Source organism: Serinus canaria, chromosome 2 (assembly GCF_022539315.1).
Source record: "Serinus canaria isolate serCan28SL12 chromosome 2, serCan2020, whole genome shotgun sequence".
In the NCBI taxonomy this organism is placed as follows: Eukaryota; Metazoa; Chordata; class Aves; order Passeriformes; family Fringillidae; genus Serinus; species Serinus canaria.
Window position 1 is genome coordinate 150425387 of NC_066315.1, and position 19175 is coordinate 150444561.

A 19175-nucleotide genomic window follows, 5' to 3' on the forward strand; every position below is an offset into this window, starting at 1 on the left:
GCAAGGTCTATAAGATGTGGACATTCCATTTTTTTGGTAGCCACATCCACGTGGACCATGGAAAGAGGCTGGAAGTAGAAGCATCACTCTCAAATCTCAGCACAACACTTCATCCATCTCAGCTCCTCCATAGCAAATCCCTCATCCTTTTCCCAGCAGAGGGAGGCTGTGAGGAGAGAGGACATCTCCCACCAGGATTTTTAAGAGATGATCAACCTCAATGTCACCAGGAGCAACCAAAATTTAAAGCCAGCAAATCACAGCCCTTGTGAGCTGTGCTCCCAGCAAAGCCGCGGGAGATAAGGGGGAGGAGTGAAAAGGAGAATCAATAAATCTTAACCTCATTCACAATGATCTGGAGCTCTTATTAAGTAAATTAATTTAAGTTAATTTAACTCGATCATGACTCCCGATCACAGTGATTTAGTGAGGGGGAAATTGCATTAGGAAAGGCCACACTCACCAGATAGAAGAACGGAAGAAAATTAGATCCACTTAGCAATGTGAATTAATATGGAAATAGCAGGTGTAAATTTCACCTTATCAAGAGAGTGAAAATTATCTTCATAAATTTGGAGAAATAGGCCCCAAGTTGCTTATAAATCTATTTAAAACAAAAATATTACAAAAAATGGAGTAAAATTAATTTAAAATATACTCCCACCTATCGCCTCGAAGAAAAGTCAGCAGCAGGGCCCAGTTTTATGCAACCCAGCAAGAAGGAGAGGATGGAATTCATTCCCGAGGGATCGACATCAGGTATTTCCAGCAACTCTTCCTGTCACTCATTTCTCAAAGCTACATCCCTCTTCATCTTAGTCTGGTGGTTTGAGGATTTATTGGTAAATAGGGTGACATCCTGGATGTCCCAGCAAAATAAAACTCTGGCACATTACTTCCAGATACCCAAAAACCTGGAGTTCATGGAAGAAATTTCTCCTTGGTGCCAGCTGGGAACCAGCTTGGGAGTAGCATTGGATGGCAGTTGACATCCCACTGCTGGCTTAATGGGAAGAAGATATTAAAAATATCAAATTAATGTAAAAACATTGTAATTATTACAATGAAAACCAGAAATATTAAAAATAATTGACTACTCAGTATGAAAAATAGAACTGAGGTGACTAAAAGGGTGCCCCACAGTTGTCAGAGCTTCTCCTTGTTTTGGGAAGAGCAAAGAAGATCAGGAAAAAAGCAGATCCTGGTGTCTTGCTTGTGACAGAGCCAAGACGGGAACGATGAAGCAAAAAATCCTGTAAAAACTCCAGGAGAAGCATTTGCCATGTGCTTCCCCCAGACAGGCCTGATGATTGATCACCCCCAATGAAGGTAATTGGGAGATGGAGATTTATGGCTTCTTTAAAACATAATTGTTTTAATTTGCTGATGGCATTTTATCAAGATTTGTCTGAAGCAGCTGTAAGATCTAAACTACACCAATTTAATGAAGTCGGAGATTAATACAGAGAAAATGATCCTACAAGTGGGAGCTCTCAGCCAATCGTGGCAGAACGAGGTCGTTCCTTGGAAAATCACCACTGGGTTGAGCAAGAGCCACCACACAGATCCCAGACATTCCTGCTCTGAATCCCATGCCCGAAGCTTATCCCTGCCTTGATTCTCAGCATGGATCCTCCATCCATCAACCATCCAGATCTGGAGTAACGAGGTGTGAGGGAAGAAGCTGAGCCCAACAGCTGGAGGATGAGTTATTTTCTATTAATTAAGGCTCAAACTCACAGAATCATCTGAGTTCAGAGAGATCTTCAAGACCTCTTGTTCCAACCTCCTGTCATGGGTAGGACACTTTCCACTATCCCAGGCTGCTCCAAGCCCCATCCAACCTGGCCCTAGACAGTTCCAGGGTGGTAAGGCCCTGGCACAGGTTTCCCAGAGAAACTGTGGCTGCCTCATCCCTAGAAGTGTCCAAGGCCAGGTTGGAGCAACTTGGGATAGTGGAAAGTGTCCTTGCCCATGGAAGGGGGTTGGAACTCAAGGATCTTAAAGGTCCCTTCCCATCCAAACATCTTCTGATTCCATGAAATTGCAGGATGATGGAGGAGGCAAAAAATTACACGGCTTCTTTCTGGAAAGGGAAATGCAGGAATTTGGTCCCAAGGATGTGTAAATGGAGGTGGCAACCCAGAATAAAACCTGTGGATCTCAGGGGTTTTCCCAGGTGGGAAAATATCACAGGCAAAAGCAGAACGTGAAGACAAAGGAGGAGGTGGTGCAGGTAAGGCTGACCATGAGCCCAAAAGGATCCCAGTTTCCATACTGGAAAAAGTACTTTGAGACCAGTAAAGTACAACAGATAAGAAGTTTCTCAACCAAGGGCTTGGTAAACAGACAAAATAAGTGACCCAACCTTTTTTACCAACCTCGCTCTTCATCCCATAGTTTGCTTCATCACCCTGAACTCTTCCAAAACCAACCCTCGCTTCTGATACTGATTTGGGAATGCCAAACTTCACTTTTAAAGGGAAATACCAGGCAAAGTCAAGCTTTAAAAACAATCACCATGATTTTTGTACCTCCACAGCTCTACCAAAAAAGCCACCAATCCTCAGGGCATTGCTGGGGAATGACTTTTGGAGGAATCCATCTGGAGCAGGCAGAACAAAGACGGAGAAGAGCAAAGCAGACTGTCTTTGCCCAAAATACTGCCCATGACTACTAACATTTCAGTGGGAGGACAAGCTATTCCTGGCCTAAAAATAGCCAAAATCTGTATTTTCACCAAACCTATTGCTTCTAATGGCACCTTGTTCTAAAGAATCAATTATTTTAAGAACCCTTCTGCTTTACACAAGCTCCAGGTCTTGTCTTGGCCTCTGAGACATTCCCTAGAACCATCCCCACCTCTATGGATTCAGGAATATTCCGACTCAAGGTTATGGCACCTTCAGTGCCTTCTCTAGGAAGTGACAAAATATTTCTGGATGTTTCACCCATCCAGATAATTGGAAATAAAAGAGTTTGGGAGGGCACCTACATGCTAGTGGAAGTTTGGAGCATTCAACATGCTCCCCTTCATCACCAACATCCACACGTTTATTCATCCTCTTTTCAGCTTATTTAACTGCTCCATGGAAACAATTAATTCCAAGAGGGAATACAAAGGAAGCCAAAGGCATAAGCTGTTGGCACCAGCTCAGGATAACACAATTCCTAATATGATTTTACACTTTAAGTCAATAAACTCAGAGTAGACCAAACAAAGAGAGAAATTAAACAGTGAAGATGCGACAGAAAAACACGGAGCCAACGTGGGAGTTCCCATGGCTCCTACATCCCAACCAGCTGCATTCCAGGGATGGCAGAATTACCTGGATGTAACGGGGCGCCTGGTTTTCCAGGTGGGAATGGGGCTGGTGAAGGATGATAAGGCTGGAGGCACCACATTCTTCTTCACGATCCTGTAGCGCGTCTTTATCACCTTGTTGGCTGGGGGGCTCCTTACAAAATGGAAGTTGGATCCTAGGAGAAAAAACATGGAAAAACAGGCCTGAAATTCAGGTGTGGATGGGCACAGGAGGGATCTCACTGACATTCTCACAGAATCATGGAATTTTTAAGGTTGGAAAAGATCTTTAAGACCATCAAGTTCAATGGCCATTGGTCCCACATCCAACTTAAGTCCCATATCCAACATTTTAGCACCTGAAAAAAGGGGTGAAGTTTCAGGAATGGGACCAGTACAGCTGATGGCAACAGAAAGGTCTTGATGTGCTTGGGACTGGCTTTACCAGCCTGTCAGAAAACACTCCCACGGGAATCACTGATTCACCAACAACATCTTGATCCCAACATCCACACTGGAAATAAATGTATGCCTTTAACCCTTGGCATTTTCATGATACTTTTAATCCCCAGAAGTGTTGAAGTCCAGGCTGGACAAGGCTTGGAGCAACCTGGGATAATGGAAAGTCCCTTCCATGGAGAGGGAACTGGATGAACTTTAAGCTCCCTTCCAACCCTACCCATTCCTGGATTCTCTATGTTGCAGGATGATCTACATCCTGGGTTATTCCACAGAATGTTTCATGCAATTAACAGTTCTCTGTTTGACTGTGGTTTTCCTCCATGAGCCGTTTGTTGGTTTGTTTTTTTTCCCCCCAAGCTTTCAGGAATGCACCTAATTGCCCGACTTTTATAACATACAGTTGTAACTGCCCAGATAATTAAAGCTGACACTCCATGCTGAGCCTCCGTCTTTGGGTTTTATAACTGATTTAAAGGGCCGGCTGTTTTTCTTGGAGATCCTCTCATTAAAATTACGGAGAGGTTGGGAGGGGAAAAGTGGGAGCATTACTTCCACTGAAAATGTTCGACCCATCCTTATGTTTATCTCTGTGAGAGGAGGGAGAATAAGGTGGATTGCCAGGTAAACTAGGAAAAATAAGGAAATACATTTTAGAGCTGACATCATTCCCTAAAAAGGAGGGAACAGCTCCCCCATTGCCCTGCTACAGTGGCAACACCAATTCACAGCTTTACAGTTTCATACAGGGAATATTTTCCTTCTTGAGCATTCCCAACAGGCTGATGACTTGTGTTGGCTTTGGGAGGGATCAGGCAGCACAAATTTCCATTCAGAAATTCAGAAAAAAAGTTATAACCCCTGGTGATGGAAAAAGGCAAAAACCAGGCTCTGCCATGGCAGAAAAATCACTGGAATTTTTTGTGGTAAAGATGACGCTCGCAACGTTCCGCAATTTGAACCCACGGGATAAATCATGGAACTAAAGGATCTTCCAAGTTCTCCTCCAGTAGAAACCATCTGATGATTCAATGACTAGAGGAATTGCAGCCACTTTAGAGGTGAGGTTCTTCAGAGGTCACTTTAGAGGTGAGGCAAGAAGGGAAGAGAGGAAAGAACATGGAAAGCAAATGGGATTTCACTGCTCTTTCCCTACCTCGGGATTTTTTTTGTAGCAGATCAAATTCTTCAGTGCAGTGACCAAACCTCTGCGTGGGCTTTTAAAGCCTTTGCAAAGTTGAAGCTCTAATTGCAATTAAAATTGCTCCCAAGTACCAGCAAACTTGGAGCTTTTTCCTTCAGGGAACTGTATTTAGGACAGGAAAATGGGAACAAAAGAACAGAGGTGCTAACCCCTGCAGGGACCAGCACCACACACATGATGAAATTCCAGATATGGTGACGGTGGGACTGACCTGAAATCATGGACTCATGGAATGGTTTCGGTTGGAAGGGACCTTAAAGATCCTCCAGTTCAACCCCCTGCCATGGGCAGGGACATCTTCCACTATCCCAGACTGCTCCAAACCCTGTGCAATCTGGCCTTGGACACATCCAGGGATGGAGCAGCCACAGCTTCTCCGGATAACCTCTGCCAGGGCCTCACCATACTTGCAGGGGAAGAATTTCCCCCTAGCATCCCACCTAAATCTGCCTGCTGTCACTTTTGTCGCCCAGAACATGTGGACACACCCAAGCTCCCACGGATACAGCACCAACCACAAACCCAAAGCACTTCCACCCCACCAGGGAAGGGATGAGAGCACCAATCCTACATCCTCCCCAGCCAGCAACAGCACAAGTTGCCCCTTTCCCTCCCCCACTCCAACCTCACAGAATAACTAAGCCAGGAATTTGCTGAATACATAATTAACATCTTTTTGCCCCCACACAAGCTTGAGCTGCCACCAATCAACCCAGAACTGCATCAAACTCCTGCCTGACAAGAAAGAGAGATCCCAAATTATTGCAGGCATCCCCCTCTTCCTCCTCCTTCCCCAAAACAGGCTGGCACCTGGTAAACTCTATTCCCAGAGGTAATTGGATGGTGTATTCATTCCGAAGCTGCTCCTTGGAAAGTGCCTGATGCGCGACTCCAGCATTAACCACCTCCTCAAAGAGCCTCTCCGAAGAGCTCCGTTTTCTATTATTACTTGCTAGCTGAGGGGTTTTGTGTAGATAATCATGTTATTTAGACAGGATGTTGGTTTAATTCCCTTCATTACAGGCTCCCAGGGTTGTAATTTTTTCCTCTCCGCGTGATGTATTCCCCGTGGCACATTTCACTCAAATCAAACACTTCACGCTTTTATTACAAACAATACCCCAGCGTCCCCCGTTATCAGCCCGGCGCACACATCCCCACTCCTCGCCGCGATCCAGAGGTCACTTCTAATGACTAATCGATCTCATTAGCTTTCCTAATTAAAAACTTTACTACCGCCATGGAAGACAAACTACAAAAAAACTGCTTGCATCATATTCGAATGGGATATGAGCATCATTTATCAGCCAGGGCCGCGCGCTGCTGAGCTCGGGGCTTTCTGCAGAGCCGCGAATCCCGCGGGCGCCGCTCGCGCCTCCTGTTCCCAGGGAAAAAAAAAAAAATCCTGGTGTAAACTCTAAATGTAGAATTGTTAAGGTTGGAAAAGACCTCTAAGGTCATCAACCCAGTGTTGCCAAGTTCACCGCTAAACCATGTCCCCAAGTGCCACATCCACACGGGCTTTTAAATCCCTCAAGGAATGATGATTCCACCACTTCCCTGAGCGGTCCAAGCATCCCTTCAGTGAAGACATTTTTCCTAATATCCAAACAAAACTTCCCCTGGTACAACTTAAAGCTGTTTCCTCATGTCCAATGCTGATCTTGAGATGAGAGATTTGTTGCCAAAATCTCTTACAAGGGTGCTTCAAGCAAATAGGATCCAGGAGCCACCAGCACACGCATCCCTTAGGAAAGGGGTTGGATGCAAGGGTTCTTAGTTCTTATTTTCCTGAGAGAAGTACCAGGAATTGGCCCCCTGGGGAAGTTGAAGCAGGGAGGGAATAAAAAGAGTTCACTCCTGGAATATTTCACCTTAAGAAGAGTCTGGAGAAACCTTCTTTTAAAGGAGGATTAAAAGAAAGATGGGAAATTACTTTGGACATGGTCCTGGAGTGACAGGACAAGGGGGAATGGCTTCCCACTGCCAGAGGGCATGGTTAGATGGAATATTGGGAAGGAATTCTTCCATGTGAGGGTGGGGAGGCCCTGGTACAGGCTGCCCAGAGAAGTTGCGCTTGCCCCATCCATGGATTGGATGGGGCTTGGAACAACCTGGTCTAGTGAAACATGTCCCAAAAAGCTGTGTCGATGTGGCACTTGGGGACAGAGTTTAGTGGTGGCCTTGAAAGTGCCGAGTTAACATTTGAACTTGATGATCTCAGAGCTTTTTCCAACCTTAAAGATTATTCCATGATTCTGTGTTTCTAAATCCATGAGGCAAGAGGAAGATGATGTTGCTCAGGATGTATTGGGAAACCACAATAATGGTGGAGTAAATCGTGTTCAGACACTGATGGGAAAAAGGAAGTTAAATAAGCAGTGGGAATTTCAGGAGGGCAGATTCCCAAATCCAAGAGATTACTGCTGCTTTACCAACAGGATATGGGATAGAAAAGCTTCCTGTATGGGCACAGGAATGGGGAAAAAACTAAATTATGTCATGACCTGGGCACCACGAGGTCGCCCACTGCCAATCCTTTGCCACCACAATCCCTCCTGTGTTTCTCCACCCAAACCTCCTGGAATACACCCAAACCTCCTGGGGCTCAGTGCTGAGCTGTGCCATTAATCCCGATTGGAGGCGAGACGGGAAGCAGTGAGTGACAGGTACATTGATCTTCCAGCACTTGGAAGCAAGACGGGAGCCGGGACGAATGCAAATTGGGGAGCAGAAGCTGAACCTTGGATACACTGCCAGGATTGTCCCCAGTGCTGGGGAAAACCTCAGAGATTAAAGGGATGCGGCAGAACCACCCCAAGGAAAAAAGCAAGGCAGAGACCAAAAACCTCTGATAAAACCAAACTGCTCTTTCCAAACAGGCATGAGGGAAAAAAATTAAAAGGGTTAAGGACTATCAGGACATGACTGAAGGAGCCACCAGCACGTCCCAGCTCCTGATAGGGGGTAAAAAACTCCCACTCGGAACCCAAAGCAGCTCCAAAAAGAACTGAAAATCTCTGCCAAAGGGTTTTCTGGAACCAAACCCTTCCCAACATGAAGATTTATCCCTCGCCATGGGATTTGCTCCAGGTCAGGAAGGGAAGATTCAGCAAAACATACTGTTACCCTCAAATCCCAGAAGGAAGAGGACAATCAACCAGATATCCCAGGCTACAGCAGGACCATCATACACATCAACTGATGCTGTAGGATGGTATGGGATCCAACCTCCCTCTTTTCCATGGGAAAAGGCATCCCTGACTCAAAACAATTTGCTGCTGGTTTGTATTATGTGGATTTTGGGATGACCAATGTCAAAGCATGGAATGAGTCCCCCACATCTGCTCCTTGTAAAATCCCTGCAAGACCACTTCCTAATGGATCTGATCCTTCCACACTGTCTCCCACCTCATGGATGAAGGGAAGGTGGTGGAGAAGCTTTCCAGGATTTTAGTAAGAAGGTCCAAGGGCAAATTTGGGGACAGCAGAGGAGTTTGCAGCCAGGAGCAACCTCGACAGCAAAAGCACCACAGGAAGATCTGATAGCCAGGGTGGATCAACTTCACTCCTGCTGCTACAGCAGATTACATGGATTGGGAATCCCAATTACTGCCCTTCACATCAACTGAGAGCCAGGATGCTCCAAGCCCCATCCAACCTGGCCCTGGACACTTTCAGGGATGGAGTAGCCATAGCTTCACTGGGAATTCCATTCCAGCCCCTCACCACCTTCACAGGGAAGAATTAATTCCCAATATCCCATGTCCCTGCCCTCTGGCAGTGGGAAGCCACACCCTCTTGTCCTGTCACTCCATTCACTTGTCCAAAGTCACGCTCCAGCTCTCTTGGAGCCCCTTCAGGCACTGGAAGGGGCTCAAAGGTCTCCCTGAATCCTTCTCTTCTCCAGTCTCAGACTTCAGCTCATTACTGGGTACAGAGGTGGGAATACACCCAAACCTCCTGGGGATTATCCCCAACACAACTTGCTTCCCTGGATGAGAAAAATTGTGAATGGGAAGGGAAGAGCAATGAAGGGGAAAATTGAGAAAGATGGAGAGAAGTTGGAGTAAAACAAGAATCATGGAATGGTTTGGGTTGGAAGGGACCTTTAACACCATCGAGTTCCAACACTCTGCCATGGGCAGGGACACCTTCCACTAGACCAGGTTGCTCCAAGCATATGGACACGACCTTCAACAGGGATAAATCCATGGGAAACTTGAATAAAGTTCCACTACAGCTCCTGGACCCAAAAGCAAATGTTTCCCATCCCACCACACCTGGATGGCATCACCCCTGAGCCACGTGGCTCCGACACCTTTTGTCCCAGCTGCCAACTTGGCCAAGTCCTTGGAGTCAACAAAAGCTTTGGGATTACTGTAATGCTGTTAGGAATTCAGTGTGAAAGCAGACACCAGTATTAGGGATGATTATCCCGGAGCAGGTTCAATATGTTCCCACAGAATGGCACAGCAAGAGGTTAATTATGTTGCGACTGGAATCAGCTTCCAAAAGGACCATCCTTGGGTTTAAGAGGGGAATTTAATTTTCACACTCATTCAGCTCCGAGCTCTTTCAAGAGCGACGGCTCTTTATGCCAGCGTGTAAACGATGCTTTATGATCACGAACTGCTGCTTAATAGGAAATAAATCCAATTGATCCAAACTGCTTTACCTGGGACCCAGACCACGACAGCTGCTCCAGTTGTCACATTTTGAGAGGACGGGAGAAGGGCAGGATTTGGAGCTGAGACATTTTAGAGAGCTCCAAACCCATTGGAAAATTTTCTTAGCATGGCAGTTGCTTTCAGCTGGGAATATTTGGGAAATTAATACCAAATCTGCTTGGCTAATTCTATTATGTCAATCGGACCACAGGAAAAGAGAAGTTCATGGAATCCACCAGGAGCGAGGCTGCGTTGGGCACTGGCACTTGGATATGAACTATAGGGAAACACTCATTTTATCAGGCAAAGTATTAAATTCATGGAATTGTTTGGCTTTGAAGGAGCCTTTAAGACCACCTAATTCCAAAACCCTCGCCATGGGCAGGAACACCTTCCACTAGAACAGGTGCTCCAAACCTTGTCCAGCCTGGTCTTGGGATACTTCCAGGGATGAGGATTCACAACCTCTCTGGGCAAATTCACATATCCTGCTCAAATAAATTCCATGGGTCTGTCTGTATCCAAAATTCCTGTGCTTAGGTAAAAAATACAGAATTTTTGTTTCCAGGAAATACAGAAAGGGAAAACATCACCCAACTTGAAGAGAAAAATTTCAGCAGCAGGAAACGGAGGATTCTGCCCCTCTGCTCCACTCGGGTGAGACCCGACCTGGAATTCTGGAATCCAGCTCTGGGGTCCAACAGCAAAAGGACGTGGAGCTGCTGGAGAAGGTCCAGAGGAGGCCATGGAGATGCTCCAAGGGATTGAGCCCCTCTGCTCTGAAGCCAGCTGGGAGAGCTGGGAATGTCCAGCCTGGAGAAGGGAAGGTTCCAGGCAGACCTTATTAGAGCCTTTCAAAACTCCAAATGTTTAGGAAAGCCCTGTGACGCATGGAGATGTCATGGGGGAACAAAGTGATGACTGAGCTGATGAGAAGAAAGAAGGGGAGCAAGGAAAAGAGCATCTGGAAAAGCTGAGGATGGCACAGCCCAGAGAAATCCGACAGCGAGGAAACACTGGCAGCGAGCGTGACAGGAAAAGAAAAGCAGCAGACGTGAAACCCACAGAGCTCCAAGAAACTCCCTGGAAAAATGCTACTGCAAGAGACACTCAGGATCAGCCTCCCAAAAGGCTGAGGACCTGTATTCGCTTTCCAGCCCACTGGTGCAGTCCCAGCTTCTATCTGCAGCTGGGATGCAGCACAGGATGTATTTTAGTGGATCTGGTCCAGTGGATGTGGTGTCTTTGGGGTTTGGGTGTTCCCAGGATACCACAATATCCAGCATGGAATCATGGCACTAAAACCATTGAGTCAAACTGTTCAGCACTGCCAATGCCACCGCTAAACCATGTCCCCAATGCCACATCCATGCATTTTTTGAACTCTTCCAGGGATGGCAACTCTACCAAGAGAGTAGAGTTGCCATCCCTGGAACTCTACTCTGAGAGAGCTTATTCCAACACCTGACCACCTTTCCATGAAGAATTTTTTTTTCCAATATCCACTCTAAACCTCTCCTGGCACAACTTGAAGTAATTTCATCTTATCCTTCCCCTCGAGCCCAACTCCCCATCTGGCTGCACCCTCCTGTCAGGGAGTCATGCAGAGCCAGAAGGTCCCCCCTGAGCCACCTTTACTCCAGGCTGAACCCCTCCAGCACCCTCAGCTGCTCCTGGTACTCCAGACCTTCCCACTCTTTGTGGAATACCATCCCTGGAAGTGTTCAAGAATGTGTGGATGTGGCATTTGGGGATGTGGATTAGTGGTAGCCCTGGCAGTGCAGGGGAATGTTTGGAACTCAATGATCTGAGGTCATTCCCAACCAAAGCCATCCTACATTTATCCAAATCTGTATCATTTTCCAAAGGGGTCTGGGTCACTTCAGCTCCGCCAACCCCTGGAGCCAGGCGATTTGGGAAGCCTTAGAAAATAACGGGAAGAACCGTGCCTTTGACTCAGCCCTACAATTCCAACACTAATATTCCAACTACAACAGAAACACCAGCAAATATCTTGGTTTATTCCCTCCAATCCCAAAATACTGAGAGAGGCAGAGACAGAGGGATCCAATAAGGTCTTGGTGGGGTCAGGAGGACACATCACCAACCTCCCAGCAACCCCAGTAACCCCACAAGCTGTCACATCCTCATCCTCACTGCCAAAAAGCACCAGGATAGCCCTTCCCAGTCACAGGAGTGGAAGAGCCTTCCAAGGATGAGGAGGAGTGGCAAGAGGAGGTCACACTGAAGGCTCTGAACACCGTTTTCCCAGCTCCAGCCCGCGTTAAAGAGCCTGAATGGGTCTCTGGAGCATCGGCCCTTGTTCAAACACAACCCTTATTATTATAACAAAAGAGGGTGGTGGGTTTTCCTTCCCCCCTTCCCTCGGTGAATGATTATTAATGTGTTTCCAGGAGCTGGATCCATTCCTCTAAATGAGAGCGGGATGGCAGGAGGAAAGCTGATAAATGCCCTCCTCCCCCTGGCCTCGCGGCGGGAGCTGCCAGGGGTGCTCGTTCTAACAAGCTGCAGATGGAAGACAACTGGAATAACAAAGTATGAATTTTTATGAGTCTAATAAATCACTCCACTTTTCCTGCTCTTGATCGTTTCCAGCACTTCAGACACCAGAAAAACCCCGGCTATAATCAAATGGGTTCAGGGATCTCGTGTTCACGCCTCACCGTGGCACGGGGAGAGGTGGCTCTGCCTCGGGAAACGATGGGAGCGCTCGGCGGGCTGGAATTCCATTTGCATTCCTGCTTTAGGATTGACTTCTTTTTTTTTTATTTTATTTTATTTTATTTAAATTTAACAAGGAAAAATTTGAATCTCTTAGGTATTCCCCACCCTCAAAGCCACTTATCTAACAGAAGGCCAGCTTTTAGCTTTCTAAGCATCCACTTAAAAAGAACCTGACCTGACTCTGGCATTCAGCAGAGGAACTTGGATAAACTCAGGGAGATGGGAGGAAAACTTTGCAGGCAGAAGGTTCATTAAGATCCTTCTAATTCTTCTTTCTAAACTTTGATATAAAGCAGGCGATGGACAGGCTTAAAATCCATCCCTATGAGAAACAAAGGAATTTTACTACAAGTTGTAACCACTGAATAGGTGTACACCGGTTTGCTGAGGGAACTATTTTCCAAAAAGTCAGAAAAGCATTACATCCATGGAAAGAAAGAACCAGGACGTTGTTTTCCTTAGCAAAAAACTGCTCTTGAAACTTCCCAGAGAGAAGAGAACGGAGCTGAAGTCAGACACCACAATGGTTCCCTGACCATGGAATTAGATGATCTTTAAGGTCTATTCCAATTCAAACCATTCCATAATTCCCCCTGCTTAAGAAAAGGAGAACCATTGCTCCACATCAGTCTACAGTCCCTCAAGACCAAGCACAGCTCCAGGATCTTTGAAATATGGAAAAAACCCCACTCCTTATAATCACAGAATCGTTAAGTTTGATCATTGAGATCAAATTTTCAAATATCATTGAGTCAAATTTCTGATCGATCCTCACCTTGTCACTGAGACCAGAGCCCTGAGTACCACATCCGGTTATTCCTCAAACCACTCTATGGATGGAGACTCCACCACCTCCCTGGGCAGCCCCTTCCAATGCTTAAGAACCCTTTCCATGAAGAAATTTCTCCTGAAACGGAGTTAATGTTGCAGCACTCCCAGTCCCCCAGCACCCATGTTGATAGTGAGTCCCTATCTCAGCATCCCAAACCTCAACACTTCACCTCCCTGAAGCAAGGACGTCAACTTAACAAGGAAACCTGTTGTTTCCATCACCCTTATCCTGCCCTAGTCTTTAATCCATCCAATATGTTCTTTTCCCCTGCTTTTCATTTGCTTTTCCAGCACTGCACTGCATCAGGGAGGGAATTCATCTTTGACAAACATTTACCGATTATCAAATCACAACTGCAGCCGCCGACAGGGGCAATAAGTCACTTTAAGCAGCCGCCCGTACTCCAGGCTCAGGAGTTTGGGCAGCTCCTCGATGACAAATCACTCCTGTCAAAGCCGCGTGTTCCCGGCCGCTCCGGAGCCGTGTTCCCTGTTGTTCCACGCTACCTGGTGTTTAATGACAACACTGTCAGACTAAGACGAAGCCGCTGCGCCACCGACTGCCAAAGCCCCATTAGAGGGAAGATTGAGACCCTACTCTTCCCAAACTCACTCAAGCAACACAACCCACGAGTTTTTATAATTACGGCGCGAGAGCCATCGATCCCGCGCTGACATCCAACCTATCCCTATGAAATGGGAGTAGTTTGCTGGCTGACAGTTGCTATAGATTATTGTGGGTGGGTTGGTTGTTTTTTTTCCCCCCTTTTTATCCGTCGTTCGACAAAGCTCGGGATGGATGGGAAGGAAGAAGAGGAAAACGTGTGTGGTCTTTTCAGTGCTGTTTCTATCCCAGCTCCTTCCCTTCAAAGAAACTTCAGAGAATCTCAGAATGGTTTGGGCCTTGAGGATCATCCAGTTCCAAAGCCCTACCACAGGCAGGGACACCTTCCACTATCCCAGGTTGTTCCAAACCCTGTCCAACCTGGCCTTGAACACTTCCAGGGATAGGGCAGCCACAGCTTCTCTGGGTAGTCTGCGCCAGGGCCTCCCCACCCTCCCAAGGAAGAATTCCTTCCTTATTCCTTCCTTCCTGCTCTAAATCTTCCCTCTTTCAGTTAAAGCTTTTCCCCTCAAGGAGGAAGAACGTTGCTGTTGCTTTAAAGAAATGTGTTCATCTGCTTGAAACCGTTACAGCATCCGTTAAGTTCCTATAAATAAGGAATTTCACAGCCTAAGCTGTGCATGAGCATCAGGGCATGTGGTTGATTTCCTTGGATTGCCCATTTGGGCAATCCAGCTGGATGGGTTTGGCACTCATCCACTTCTCCTACCTCCCCAAAGACCAGCTGTGCTGGAGGAGAAAGAATCCAACAGCATTCCATGCTCAGCATGGGGTTGGATGGCACCAAGAGGCACCCAAACCCTACCCACCATCCCATTCCATGGGCAGAACTTAAGGAATTGACCACTAGGGCTTAAATGGGACCAGCCTACCCAAAACCACCATTCCTGCACCAGAGACTGAATTTTCCCATAGGTCTGATCCTAAAAAACATCCTCTTCTGGATGGGGTGCAGTGAAAGGGAGCTTAAATCATGGAAACACAATGCCAAGACTTTCTCTTGGACCAAATCCACATGGGGACCAGGGTCACTGAAATGTATGATGTGGAAGACAGGATTACAAGAAGGAAATTCCCACTGGCTACCTGGATGGCTTGGGAGAGCCAATCCTCCTTAGAAAATCCCAAGTAAGCATCACACCAGAGAACCTTGGAATAATTTTGATTCAAGGTCCTCTCAGGCACATGTTGGAATTCATGGGGTGTCCGGTGAGGGCCAGGAGTTGGATTGGATGACCTGTGTGAGTCCCTTCCAACTCAGGATATTCCATTATTCCTTTCAGCCATGGTTTTGAAGCATAAAGGCACAAAGATGAGCCCGCACCACTTTTTTAGGAAAAGAAGAAAACTTTGCCATTGAAGGTTCTTCAGCTCCCGGGGTCAACAACATCATAATAAGGAAAGCTCAGACCTCCAAGTCACCTGATTCCAATCAACTTTGCTACATCCAAGGCTGCTAACCAAGAAGGGAACAAAACAAAGAAAAAATTCCATTTTTGGAAAGCAAAAGCTCTTTTACCCAAAATGCCCATAATCCCATCTCTACCCTCTGATCCAGTGCTTTACATTCAGGCTGCTACTCCTGCATCCCTGAGCATCATCCGGGAGCATATTCCATCCCATGTTGGAGCATGTGCCTCTCCAACAGCAAAGCTTGAAGGAAACAGCATCTGGCCAAGGCCAGGTTGGATTGGGCTTGGAGCAACCTGGATTCATGGAAGGTGTCCCTGCCTGTGGAAGACAGCTGGAATGACATGATCTTTGAGGTCTCTTTCATTCCATATCACTTTCCTTCAATCTTTTCCTGTGACTCCAAACCTCCAGGGGCACCTGGATTCTACTCCAACAAAAAATTAATTTCCCAAAGCCTGAGTGATAGGGGAGCAGAGCATTCCCTTCGTCACACCCTTGGGATCACCCAGGGGTGTCAGTGTGGGAGAGGAAAAGAACAACAAATCTCCCTTTTCCAGCCTCCACATCTGACAAGCTGCTCCAGACAGGGGGAGGAAATATTGGATGAATTTTAATTTCCCTTCTGAAGCTATCAGGGAACCTTTATATTGACAGTGCTCCAGGGTTATTCCATAGTGTCAGGGAAAAGGGCACGTGCTCCTGCTTGTTATTAAACCAAATACATATTTTGGAGGGAGAAATGGCTACAATCCACCCCCTTTTCCAAAAATATCCTCTAGGTATGAGTCCTGCAGAATTCCATACATCTCACAAGCCAGGTGGGAGCCCGGTTCATGCCCCCTGACCCAGAAGGGATGACGGAGGGAAGATAAACCCAGAATCTTGGAACTGTTGAGGTTGGAAAATACATCCAAGATCATCAAGTCCAACTGTTAACTCAGCATTGCCACATTCACCACTAAACTACGTCCCCAAGTGCCACATCCACACGTTTCTTCAACACTTCCAGGGATGATGATTCCATCACCATGCTCCAAGGGCTGGAGCCGCTCTGCTCTGGAGTCAGGCTGGGAGAGCTGGAAAAATCCAGCCTGGAGAAGAGAAGGCTCCAGGGAGACCTTGGAGCACCTTCCAGTGCCTAAAGGGACTTCAGGAGAACTGGAGAGGGACTTGGGACAAGGGATGGAGAGACAGAACAACGGGGAATGGCTTTCCACTGCCATATGTCAGGGTAAGATGGGATATTGGGAAGGAATTCTCTGTGAGGGTAGTGAGGCACAGGTTCTCCAGAGAAGCTGTGGCTGCCTCATTCCTAGAAAAATTCAAGGCCAGACTGGATGTGGCTTGGAGAACCCTGGGATAGTGGAAGGTTTCCCTGCCCATGGCAGGGGATGGAATGAGATGATCTTAGAAGATCCCTTCCCACCCAAACCATTCCCAGATTCCATGAAGACACAAGGGAAGGGCACCAAGACTCTGCCTCAGCACAGCTCCAGCCCGTGGCAACAACAATCACCCAACAAACAACACTAAAACAGGAAACAGCTGGATTTTAAAAAGGACCATGGGCTAAATCACTCTGGATTTCCTGCTGGTTCACAGCTTGATGGCTTCTTGTCCAAAGGTCAGAAATTCCCTCTCCGAAATCCCCCTGGAATCGACTCTCTATAAAAAGAACCAGCAGCTCACAGCAAATCCCACGTGTGAACCATAAAGTCGTAATCCCTGGAGCTCCAGGGATTCTGCACATGCCACTGGAAGTGTGAACAGCCAGACTCCCAGCCTGAATCTCAAATGCAGCAATGCTTCCCATTGGCTCCCAGAAGATCCATGCACTGGCTGTTTCTCAGGGCCTCAGGATTTAATCCAGTACAGCAAATCCTTCAGGAGGGTTTATGACCAAGGAATCAAAGATTTCCAGGATGGCTCGGAAGTTCCACAAAACCAGGTACAAGGTTTTACAAAGTGTCCTTATATTTTCTTTTACAATAACCCAAAGTGATCCATGGTCTTGGAGAATTTATGTCCCATGTGCAGGAAAACTTGATCTTATGCAAATGAAGATACATAAATTAAATGACCAAATAAAAACTCAAAAAGAGGAATAAAGGAAATCTTGTATCACAAAACTTTAGCACAATGGGGTAAAGGGTTTGCACTGCCAGAGGGAAGGGTTACATGGGATATTAGGAAAGAATTCCTCCCTGGGAGGGTGGGGAAGAAATTCCCAGAGAAGCTGTGACTGCCCATCCCTGGAAGTCCAACTTGAAGTCCAAGTTGGACCTGGAGCTTGGAGAAGGATGTTGTAGAGAGCCAGAAGGTTGCCCCTGAGCCTCCTTTTTTCCAGGCTGAGCCCCCCACAGCTCCCTCAGCTGCTCCTGATGCTCCAGACCCTCCCCAGCTCCACTCCCTTCTCTGGACAACAACAAACCCGAGGTCTTTCCCATGAGCTCTTCAAAGCCACCAAAGTGATAGAGGAAAGCACCAACCCCCTCCAGCTGCCCCAATTCCCACAGGAGCACACGGAAAAGGCAGCAGGATTTTAGGGAAAGGCAGCAAGGACACCCCATTAACCTTTCTCTCCCAGGGTTCCTTATGTGTCCCCACCAAAGTCAGGCTGTCGCCACTCACATCCCGCTGTCTGGGCAAACTCAAACCGTCTCCAAGAAAACAGTTTGGAAAACTCTGTTACCACAACCCCCCCTTCCCTTAACTCCTCGGAGCGCAGCGGCACAAAACGCCTTTCCTAATGTTTCACACTCCGAGAGCTCCTCCAGCCCATGCTCGCCGTGTAATCCCCACAAAGTGCTTCCCAAAACAGCTGCAGCTCTCCTTAATTAGTCTCCGCGGGCAACGGGCATTAACGATTCAGTCGGATGAGCGACTGTTTCTGTGTAAACCCCACGCGCTCCCCCTGGAAGCCTCTCCGTGCATCCATCAGGAATGGCTCCATTGAGCAGTTGAGCGCTGACCTTTTGGCCAAACCCTTCTGGAAAAGCCACATTAGGAGCAGGTGACCACCAGTGGCTCCGAGGTGGTGTCTTCATGAGGAAATCGCTGACCAGCTCCAAGATCAGTGGGAATTCAAACCCACCTGCAGGTCTTGAGAGAGACGTGGTCAAGATAAGGAAGCAACTTTCAGCCCCCAAATTTGGGTCCACGGTTCATGGATTTGGGATAAACTCTTAAATTACAGCAAGAGCTCGCTGTGTTTGCTCCAAGGCTCCTTTAACAGGAGCTGCATTCCAAGAAACTCAACGTCTTTACTCAGGCAAATGGGGCTCCAGGGTCTGAACAGAAGGGAGCGGGAAGATGTTTATCCCATCAAAGCGTTGTCTTGACTCAGCAATTCCAGGGAAGCCTTCAGCAAAAATAACTCCTTGAGCAGGAGCAGGTTCTGCAATAAAATCCAGTCACTGTGTCCACCTAGTGCCTAATCAGGGGCCAGGTTTTAAAAGTAATTATAATAATTAACAGGAGGGGAAAAAAAGCTGAGAACTTGGGAATCAGATGCTCATGGAAAAGATGGGCTTGAGGAGAAAACAGCTGAGCAGGTGGTGATTTTACCATGGCTTTTAAGGTGTTTGCGGCAGAAAATGACTGAATCTCACATTAAAATATTCCTTGGATAGTTGTGCGTGACAGGGAATAGACTTAAGGGTCAAAGGGATTTGTCCACCAGCCAAAACACCCTCTGGATTCATGGGATATCCTGAGCTGGAAGGGAACCATGAGGATTAACAAGTCCAACTCCTGGCCCTGCACAGGACATCCCAAAAAATCCCCCTCTGTGCCAGAGAGCCCTTTCCAACAGCTCTGGCAGCCTTGGGGCTGTGACTATTCCCTGAGGATCCTGCCCCAACACCCAACCACCCTCTGGAGGAAGAACCTTTTCCTGACACCCAGCATAAACCTTTCCTGACA

General features: G+C 47.1%; 1 protein-coding gene across 1 annotated transcript in view; it reads right to left on the minus strand.

The window, feature by feature from the left end:
• ZC3H3 (zinc finger CCCH-type containing 3) overlaps positions 1-19175 on the minus strand; it is a 126931-nt gene that overhangs the window by 73601 nt on the left and 34155 nt on the right. Inside the window, 1 exon segment of the mRNA XM_050970597.1 lies at positions 3330-3480. Coding sequence (XP_050826554.1) covers positions 3330-3480 — 151 coding nt within the window.